Genomic DNA, 11,037 nt, shown 5'->3' on the forward strand with positions numbered 1-11,037 from the left:
AGGGGGAGGCAAAAGGACATTCCAGGCAAAAGGAACAGCTTGAGCAATATGCCCCAGAAGGAAGGGAGGAAGAGGAGAAAAGCAGCAAGATGCTTGGGGATGGAGAGGATTTAAAGACAAGTGAGTGCTCCTGAAGCACAAAGTTCAAGGTAGGGAGCCATGAAGCTGCAGAGGTAGGCTAGAAAATAAGGTTTTCCAAGGTAAGAATTAAGAACCTCAGGCCCAACTAGGGAAGTGATATGATCAGATTTGTGTTTTTAGAGACCGCTGCTGGCTGGATGAGAGCTGTATGGGGGAAATATAAGGGGATAATTCAAGCAAGAGGTAGGAAAACCAGTTTTCCAGGAGAGAGATGAGGGCTTGAGTGAGGGCAGCAGTGACTGAGGTGGTGAAGACAGCTGAACCAAAGCAGTCATTGTCAAACTGAGCCCTGTATCCATACAATGGAATACTCTTTAGCAACAATAAGAAATGGTGTACGGATACATGCTGCAACATGGAAAAACCTAGAAAATATACGCTTAAGTGAAAACCAGACCCAAACGACCACTTATTGTTTGATTCCATTTAGGTGAAATGTCCAGAAAAGACAAATCTGGAGACAAAAAGTGGGTCAGTGGTTGCCTGGTACTTGAGGTAGGGATCTTATTAGGGTGATGGAAATGTTATAAAACTGGATTGAAAATAGTGAAGGTTGCGGCCGGGCGCGGTGGCTCAAGCCTGTAATCCCAGCACTTTGGGAGGCCGAGACGGGCGGATCACGAGGTCAGGAGATCGAGACCATCCTGGCTGACACGGTGAAACCCCGTCTCTACTAAAAAAATACAAAAAAAAACTAGCCGGGCGAGGTGGCGGGCGCCTGTAGTCCCAGCTACTCAGGAGGCTGAGGCAGGAGAATGGCGTGAACCCAGGAGGCAGAGCTTGCAGTGAGCCGAGATCTGGCCACTGCACTCCAGACTGGGCGGCAGAGCGAGACTCCGTCTCAAAAAAAAAAAAAAAAAAAAAGAAAAGAAAATAGTGAAGGTTGCATATTAAAAATGGTGGTTTGTAAATTTATAAAAAAAATTTAATGTACAACTAAAATGGGTAAAATTTTTGATGGGTAAATTTTACCTCAATAAAGTTGGTTTAGAAAACAAAACACAAAAGAGCATGGTCCCAGATCAGCAGCATCAGCATAAGCATTACCTAGGAGTGTGTTAAAAATGAACAGACCGTACCCCAGAACTTCTGAGTCGGAAACTCGGGGTGAGCCACAACAGTGGGTGTTTCACAGGCCCTTGGGATGATTCTGACGCATACCAAAGTTTGAAAAGCACTTGATTAGAGGATTATTTAGGAGGAATAATTAATTGGACTTAGCAGTTAAAAGGGAAAAGGGGGTCGGAAAAGGACAGTTCTTAAAGATTACTCCCAGGTTTCCCGATTGGGGAGCCACATTGCTGGTGATGCCCCCAAATGTGATTGGGAATGCAAGAGAGCCAGGCATCATAGCCGGAAGTTTGCGGTGCCTGTGGGGCATCTCGCAGGAAGGCCCAGCAGACACCGCATCTAGTCCAGCAACACTGAGTTCCAGGCAGCTAAGGACTGAGAAGTCCACCGTAACCACCAGGAGGCTCCTGGGGACCTTAGCTTTGGGACACAGCAACAAGGTGACTGGGATGTGAAGCAGGTCAGTAAGGGAATCCGAACTGACCTTTTAGAAGTTTAAGAGGGGAAGAAGGTTGGGGAAGTATCTAAGCAGGTAAAAAGGGTCAGAGGAAGCTTATTTTAGAATGGGAGAAATTTTAGCATGTTTTGTTGACAGAAAGACACTGTAAGAAATTTTGAAATGGGGTGGTGGGGGCAGTGGAATCACGTATGAATCAAGTCCAAGAAAAGGCAAAAAGGAGATGGCTCCAAGGCAGAGTTTGGTCTTTGACAGAAACCGCACACATCCTCTTCTGAAACTGGAGGATATGGATGTGGATTCTTATGCAGTAGGAGAGTGGGGAATTAAGGAATATTCCAATGGAGGGACTTGATTTTCTATAGACATTAGGACAAGGTCATCTAGTAAGAGTCAGGGGACAGAGGTTGATGGAATGGTTTAAGAGTACAGGTTTAAGGTCATTTTTGGGAAAAGAAAGATGACCAAGGGCAAGAATGAGGCTGACCAGGCTGGCTGAAGCCAGCTGGGAGGGAAGACGTGAATGCACGGGGCACCAGACCATGAACTGTGAGATTCTCTCCAGCACGCTCAGCTGCCCTGAAGTAGAAGCCAAAAACACAGATGCAGTACTGATGGGGATCTGCTAAGGAAGCAGAGGAAGTGAAGGGTGTGAGGGTTCATAAGAGAGTAATTTAGATCATCAAGACAGAATGAATGAATCTTGGGTTAGGAAGAAAGGGAGGTCCAGAGAGGGCTGCCAGGTAGGTGGGAACCAAGGAACCAGAAACCTAGAGTCTACAAGGGCTACAAGCAACAGATGTGGAAAAGTGAGAACATGAATACGATGGAAAGACAGGAGGTTGTGGGTCAAGGTAGAAACAGGAATCGAGCCATCTGCTGGTGAGCAATGTTAGGTGTTTCCAGAACAATGTGTTTCTAGGGTGGGTAGCTGGATTGAATGCCCCGGTTGTGGTGACGAGGCCTTATGTGGAAAGCAAAAAGGCCTTAAGCCCTGAGCCAACCCAAATGCATTGAGTGTTAACTAAGGGACATATAGTAGGCTAGGAATTGGAAAACCAACAGAGAAGCAAGAAAGACAGCAGTGCAGCTGTGTTTTCTGCTTCTACTTGAGGGCAACTGAGCGTGCCGGAGAGAATCTTACAATCCATGATCCGACGCCTCTGTGCATTCGCATCTCCCCTCCCAGGTGGGCTTTGACAGATTCTGTCAAATCTTCTACACAACAGGGGGTGCTGCTCAGGTTTTTAATCTAGGAAGCACTGTACATCCTCCACAAAAGGAGTTAATAAATTTTGGCTGCGACAAACAGCTGTAGCAGGTGTTTATAAGCTAATCAGTGATTGGAAGTGCTTTGATAACCTGACCCAGTGTCCTCTCCTCCCAGCGTGGTGCCTGAGAAATGAAGGCGTGAGTTCTGTGCTCCTGGGATCATCCACCCCTGAACAACTCATTGAAAACCTTGGTGCCATTCAGGCAAGTATTGCAGCCCCTTCCAACAAACACCAGGGAATTTAAAGGTGCCTTTGAGGCTATTTCCAGGCAGTGTCTGTCTCTGCCCCGCTCCATCCTTCTGGGTGGGGCAAGAGTAGGGGGAACAAAGGCAAAGAACACTTTCCCAGAACATGTATCCAGGGTTGTCCTCTGCCTATGAACAGGCAGTATTCCCAAAGCTCATTTCTTGGGATGGTTTGTTTCTGTGGAAGAGTGCATTCCAGTGTTAACCCAGCAACTGACTTCCCAGGCCTCGCCATAAAAGCCTTGCTGATAACTTGCTTGGAAATTTAAGTCATAGGACAATATACATACATCATTTACTCATTTGTTCTTTCCACAAATATTGCCCACCTGCTGTGTGCTGAGCCTCTTCTGTTCGCTGAGCATCTTGTATTCCCCCTCCCATGATAACTTTTATGATAATGTAGTATAACTGCCTGTCTCTCCTGCTAGACTGCAAGCCCTCTGAGGTCAGAGACCTGCGTCTTTGCTTTTCCACTGGTTTTCCAGTTCCTAGGGTACTTACCACATGTTCCTTAGTTAATACTCAAGACCTATTGAATAATATTTGCCATGTTTTAAGAGAAATGGGCTCAAAATTCTATTTTGGACTTCCAGGATCACATCTCCCTAGAAGCAAATTTAGGAGGCCCATCCCCATTCCCTATGCCATGAGGATGGCCGCTGGTTCAGGGCACTAGATGGGGCCTGCAGCTATATTCTGGGGAGCTTGTAGTGGCAGTGGGTGGGTTGAAAGGATGTTCCTGGGAACTCTAAGGAGAGGGGTGGAGTTTAGTATCTATTGTGACCACCTCCTTTCCCCAAAGGCCACAGCTAATCCTGAGTCTGTCCTACTCTCAACCCTGCTAAAAGCCCTAGGAATGATCCTGCCCGCAATTCTTGCCACTACCTGCTAAAACAAGAAAGGTTGTCTATTTTTCTCCTGCTCATGGGAGGAAAAGAACTATCTCACAGCTTCTTCCCTATCTACCTGTCCTTGCAACAAGCACATAGCCCTGTTACCATTCCCAAAAGGAAACAGGTGGAGGTAGGGACAAATATGATTTAAAATCCTTTTTAAAAATAGCCCAGAACACACTGTGGAATAAATGGCATAGATCCGCTGCCCACTCCCCCAACCTTTCTTAGGGCTGTGCAGCTGTCTAATCACCTCTGCCTCTCTGCTTCTAACAACTCCCATATCCAGCCCTGTAACTCCTACTGGATTCTGTGAGGTTCCCTGTGCCTACATGAGGAATTATCCCTCTTATGAATGCCACCTCTCATTTTCATTTATGCTCTGGGGAAAGATAAGGGTACACAGTGATGAGGGGACAGAACAGTTTGTACAAAAAAGAACTGAAATTCAATCCAATGATTTCAGTTTCACTAATATTTATGGAGCACTTAATTCTATGTCTGGCATCATCTTAGGCAGTGGGAGGACTGAGATGGGCAACAGGACCCGGCCTTCAAAGAGCTCATGTGCTGGCTGAGAAACAGTGAATTAAAAAATCTATCCCTTAATTCATTCAACAGATCTTTGAGAGCCTACTGTATACCAGGTACCCACAGGAAAGAAGAATAACACCGTCTAACCTTCAAGGGGTTTTTTACATGCCAGTAGGAGAGACAGATAAATATACAAAATGATTTCAGGTTGTGAAAAGGGCCATTAAGTAAATAAATGTTTATTTTACTGAGACTGAGAAATGGGTGAGCCTATTTTAAATGTCTTTGCAAAAAGCCCCTCTGGAATATGTTTATTCCAAGGACTTCGCATGCCTTCATTTTTTACATTCTTTGACAACGATTTACATGCCTTCACACAGCATGTGAAGAGTCCAGGAAAGTGCATTTCAGGGACAGGGAAGAGCAGTGGAAAGGCCCTGAGATGGGAAGGACCATGACTTTTCCCAGGAACTGTCAGCTAAGGCCAATGTGGTCAACATGTAGTTGAGCACAGGCACAGCAGCTGCAGTGATGAGGAGAGACAGGCAGGGCCAGGTCTCGCAGGACACCATGGGTTACAGTTCATGCTACATGTGACAAGTCCTTGTGGAGGGTTTTAAGAGGAGGGACATGCTCCTGTTTGAATGTCTGAAGGTCACTCTGGCTGCTGTGCGGAAAGTAGAATGAAGAGCAAGGGCAGTCATCCAGGCAAGAGGCGATGGTGGCTTGAATGAGGGTAGTGGCCATGGAGGGGGAGAGAAGTGCATGGATTCTGTAGGTTTGAGAAAGAGAGACACCATGGCTTGGCAGAAGAGGGAGGAATTGAGGATTCTTATCATGCTATTACTGGGAGATCACTGCCATTCCTGGGGGCAGTCACAGTGCCTGGGGATGGCATATGAGGCAAGTCTCAGGCTGAGTTTTAAAAGCTGTGGAAGTAGACAAGGCAGCTGACGGGGAAGGAGACACTTTCAGAGGAAAAGTCTTGAGTAATTTTTCTTCCCAAAACATTTCCTCCCTAGCAAGGCTTTTGCTTGCAGCAGGATGAGGCTTTGCCTATCCTAAAGGGGACATTATCCATGCAGCAAGGCTGGTACCATTGCGGGCTTACCAATCCTCCCCTGTTCTACTCCACCTCCCACTACCCAGCACTGAAGTCCACCCAAGACAAGCTGTGATTGGGCCCACAACATGGTGAAGAGCAGACTGGGTGACTAGGGGTACCCAGCAGTGGTGGGACTGGTTGCAGAAGGATGGAAAATATGGAGCACCAGTAGTTGTAAGAAAATATTTCTAGTAGGCTGGGAAGGCAGCTGCTTCAAGGGATGCCATGTGCCTAGGATGTGCAGAAATGAAGGGGCGTATATAAATCAGAGCCCGATAGGTGGGAGAGACAACAGGTGAAAGCACAGTTACAGGCAGCCAGCCTTCACCCACACAGGTTCCATCCTCCCCACTCCCGCCTAAAAGGTGGGAGAACCGCCTCTCCTCGTCCTCCCCACATGCCTTAAAACCCTTCTGAGGTTCCCCACCCACTCAGAGAAGGCCAGGCTCCGCAGCAGTCGGGCCTCATCACTCCCCACCACACCTCCCCGGAATCTGAATCCTCAGCCATCCTGAACCACTCAGAGCCTCGGCGATAGCAGTGGCCCCCTGCCTACAAACTGACCACTACCCCAGCCTAGCAAAATCCTCCTCCACTCCCAAGTTCCAGATCAACAGGAACCGAATCCTGGGAGGCCTTTCACTAATGTCCAGCCAGCCCCAGCAACGTTAGCCAGACCTTCCCTCACCCACCACCTATCCCAGGCATTGTAACATCAAGTTTGCAAAACTAGTAGCCTGTGGGGTGTTTGTAAAATCTGTAGTAGTTTACAATGTTTTAAAGTGGGGCTTCTCTTGAAAATTCTGGTCTTGCGATACTACATCTTGTTTTATTCGAGTACTTTTATGGTTTCGTTTTTCTAATGTCTAAATCTCTTTCCTATCAAAAATTTGTTTTGGTGTAATGAATGAAGGATTTTTCTCCTCACATGGCTAACCCACTGTATTTTAGACAAAAAAAAAAAAAAAAAAAATCCAACACATCCAGTTTCTAGGTTTTTGGTCTCATTATTACAATCTCATTTTAAATAACACATTAGCTGTTTGGACACTGAAATTCCAGAGCTAGTGGGAAATCAAATTCTTTCTTCAGCTTCACAGTAAAACATTAACCAGAATGAAGTTTCCCAGGCTGGCAGCTCTACTATTTTGCCAAACCCTAAGGCTTCTGAGGATAGCACTTGAGTGGAGACAAGGTCACCTTGGCCAGCAGGATTGCAGCAAAAGGAGAATGAGGTTGAAACCTCAGAACTGGTCGTCAGAATTGTATTTCACCACGGTCTCCACACAGGGTCAGACTTTTCCAGTGAGAAAGTCTGCCTTTGTCCCTTGTCTTATGGTGTAATGTGTACCCTTGGCCCACTTCTCACAATAAATGCTAGCCTTGAATGAGCTCATCCTTTCCCCAGGCTTCAATCAGCATGTCCGTGCAAATGATTCACAAACCCTCAACTCCAGCCCTCCGGCAACTATGAAGCTCCACAGCTGCATGTGCAGCTGCTCAGTCACTCCTAGGTGGATATTCCACAGGCACCTTACACTCAACACATCCTACTCCCTCCCAACTTCTCATTCCCCAAACTACTTCCCTTTGGTTTCTAATCTCAATAATCAACACCAATATTCTTCTAGTTACTCAGTCTTGAAACCACCATCATCACCCAAAATGTCTGTCAGGTCTACTTTTCTTTTCTGCTCCACTGCCCTAGTTAAGGCCCTATTGCCCGGCTTGGATTGTAACACATATCTAACATCTGTGTCCCCTTTTAACCTCCTCCAACTCACCCTTCAAACCACCTCCAGGTGTCTGATGGGGTTACTCCTAGATCAGAAGTCCTGACAGGTTCCTCACTGCCTAAAGTGGGGATTCCATAAAATGGCATTTAAGGCCTTCCACACTCTTATCCGGTTCTTACCATCCATATCCTGTTTTACCATCCCCACAACTAATCACTGTACATTATCACTCCAGTTCATTTTTCCATGCTATTCCATCTACCTGGGATGCCTGTTAAACCCCAGCCATCTTTCACCAGGGTTCAGACCACCAGTCAGAATAAATCTCTTCTTAGTCTCTAGACCTGTGCTATGCACTACCATAGTTCTAGCCACATGTGGCTACTGTGTGCGTGAAAGATGGCGAGTCCAAACAGAGATGTGCTTTAAGTGTAACATGTTCACAAGATGTGACTTAGTACCAAAAACAACTGTCAAGTATCTTTTCTATATTGATTACATGTTGGAATAATGTTTTGGACATAATGGAGTAAAAATGTGTATTTATTTCACTGTTCTTTTTAAGGTATCCAATAGAAAATTAAAAATTACAAATGTGGCTTGCATTATATTTACACTGGATAGAGCTGCTCTATATTTCTATGAGCCTTCACTTATGCCTTTATGCCTTCATTTATGCAATCAACAAGGCCCCTGACCTCAAGGAGGTTACAATGTGATGGGGGAGTGGTTATATTTCAGCTGTGGTTTGTGAAGATACACGATGCTAGATTAATTTGCTAAATATAGAGCACAAAAAAACGAATGATCAACACTGCTAACAATATCCTATGTACTTCTCCTCCTGCTCTCAGGTCCTCCCAAAGATGACATCACATGTGGTAAATGAGATTGATAACATATTGCGCAACAAGCCCTACAGCAAGAAGGACTATAGATCATAAGGCAATGCATGAACCACAGAAGCTGCATGGTTAAAATAGCGGCCTGTGCCCAGTACAGAAAGGTGTTACTAACCAGTCTTTTCAATCACTTAGCAGCTTGCTGCTCAACCTCTAGTGTCCCTCCCTGGATTCTCTGAGGTGTCTGCTGTCGCTACCACTGTGCACATCTGAAAACTCACAACCAAGAAAATCCATTCTATTTTCTTATCTTGGACTGGAGTCACCTATTCTTGCATTGCTGTATACACCTCATGCTTATGCAATGGGAAGAATATGGGGGCCGGGGGGTGATGTATTACCTTCAGGCATTTGGTAACTCAAAGAAGGCTGTACAGATATATTTTTTCAAAAGAACAAAATCCACAGATGCAATGTGAGTTGCATAAGAAACAGAGTAGACAGACTAAATTCAGTGAAGGAAAGGAATTCAGAGATTTTTCTTAGGAAATAGATTCTTGTTAAGTAAATAGTTATTAAAAATATATCTCACTGCAAAAACAAAAAAAAACAAAAAAACAAACAAAAAAATAAACAGTATCTTCACTCAAAAGTCTTGCTTGGAAGAATAAGCAGAAAGAATTTTATATATTTTTTTTTCTATTTTCACATTCATATTAACACGTTTTGTTCCATTTGTTGTTCAACAAAACTACAATTTCTGGGTATTTTGGCTTTATTACCTTTCAAATATTTACTGTTGCTTGGCCCCAAGAATGGCCTTGTACAACTTATCCAGAATGTCTATTAGGATTCTAATGTTATATCCACTTACAAGTAGTGACAGTAAAAGGATGAATACCCCAATCTTTAGTGACATTGCAGCTGATTTATAAAAGAGAGGGCTACACTGCTACGGAAACTTAGCTTTGAAGAAAATGCAATGTATCTGCAATTAGGTGTTCATTTGTTACTACATTTTTATTAAAACCTGCTTTATACTGTCAACTGCTTGGAGGCACAATTTCTGCAAGTTTAAATATTTGAGCTTTAAAAATAAACATAATACATGCTCAGTTTTTTAAGTAAACCTGTAAAATACCCAGAAAGGCAAATGTTGATTGTTTAATTAGCACTGGGATTTTCAACATGTTTGGTATTTTTGAAGCGTTGTTAACATGAAAGTCAACCACTGGCTTTGTGAAAAAATGCTATGTCACTATTCAGAATATGCTGGGTAAATTAACTTGCCTAGTGAAAAGCAAAATGTTAAAGAACTTCTGGTTATATAATATTATATGCACTAAACTATATGCATGAAAGTTCTTTGCATGGATTAATGGGGCTTACCCTTGTTGCACTCGAAATCTGAGGTATATCTAGCCCTGCCACTATTGGCTACTTACCCTCATTAATATCCCACTTGAGAAAAATTGTGAGAATATACTGTGTCAATATCTGTAAAAAGAGAGAAAATATGTTTTTTGTTTTTGAAGGGGGTGGTGTGGAGGTGGCCCTTTAACTTTATTTGGATATCTGAGGATGTACAAAATTCTAATTTAATTTTCTGGTCAGCAACTTCCCCATACAGAAATCACTTTGAGGTTTACAGAAGAATTGTAGTATCATTTTAAAATGTTATTTTCTGTCATTATTTCTAAATGTGTATTTCATGGTTAAATTCTAAATCTGAAAATGCTAGTGGGAGATATCAAGAAATTTTCTTTTTGATTACCAGTACCTGTATTCTAACAAAGTTTGAATTTTTTGCCCGAATATCAGAATGATGGAAATTGATCATTTTTTCAGTTGTTCATTGTGTATTCAATCCAGTGAACTGCTGTACGTATAGAGGAGCTGAGGTGCCGTCTAATGGGAAATGTGATTTATTTGCTTAGAGTAATAAAAGCATTTTGTGCATTAAATCTCACAATAGATTTTATCTGATCTTTCATTTTAAGGCTTATCTTTCCATATATGGAAAATATACACATATAAAATATATGTGGCCATAAAATAGGCAATAATCATCTAAATAAAAATTATATTGGCAGCTAAGCTGCACTGAATACTCAACAGAAATAGCAGTGATCAAAAGTCTGAGATTTAAATTGCAATCCAAACATTTTCTATCAATGGAGATTAACTACTGAAGATATCATTTCTCACTGAGTTTTAGAACACTCTGCACTAAGGTTAAGGCTTCATGAATTCACTTTTAAAAACTTGCAAATCAAAACCAAATATAAATATTATGGCTTAGCTGTGGGAACAGCCAGTTTTTTATATGCGAATCTGTCATGGTAAATATACTAGATAATGTATTTCAGTTACGTCCTTAGGAAAATTTCCACGCACTCTAATTTTCTTTTCTCTTCCGAAAAGAATTCCCTGGCAGAGAATATATCATTCCAAAAGGTAACTTGGGTAGCAGCCATCCCTATATGGAAATCTCAGGCAAACTAGAAACCCTGTGTCTGGCTTCCCACTTTAAGAACTGTCACTTCATCTTCATGAAGAGACTGCCCAAGTCATTAGGCAGATGTCAGAGCCTGAAGGAACCTTAGCAATCTGCAAAGCCATCCCTCTCACAAATGAGCAAAGCAGGCCTGGATAGATGAAAAAAACTTGCCCAAACTCACACACTGCTAGCTGATGGCAGAACCAGGCCTGGAACCCAAGTATTTTGTGTTCTAT

The 11,037-nt window shown here is 43.2% G+C and overlaps 1 protein-coding gene across 4 annotated transcripts in view; it reads left to right on the top strand.

Moving 5' to 3' along the window:
- The window catches only part of KCNAB1 (potassium voltage-gated channel subfamily A regulatory beta subunit 1), a 498,217-nt gene extending 487,947 nt beyond the window's left edge, over positions 1–10,270 (top strand). For all 4 annotated transcript variants that reach the window (XM_045386728.3, XM_005546175.5, XM_005546177.5 and 1 more), the window contains 2 exons: positions 3,057–3,145; positions 8,314–10,270. In XM_045386728.3, coding sequence (XP_045242663.1) covers positions 3,057–3,145; positions 8,314–8,403 — 179 coding nt within the window. In that variant the 3' untranslated portion in view covers positions 8,404–10,270. The remainder of the gene's footprint in view (positions 1–3,056; positions 3,146–8,313) is intronic.
- The last annotated feature ends 767 nt before the right edge of the window (positions 10,271–11,037 follow it).

The sequence above is a fragment of the Macaca fascicularis genome, chromosome 2 (genome assembly GCF_037993035.2).
Source record: "Macaca fascicularis isolate 582-1 chromosome 2, T2T-MFA8v1.1".
NCBI classification, from domain to species: domain Eukaryota; kingdom Metazoa; phylum Chordata; class Mammalia; order Primates; family Cercopithecidae; genus Macaca; species Macaca fascicularis.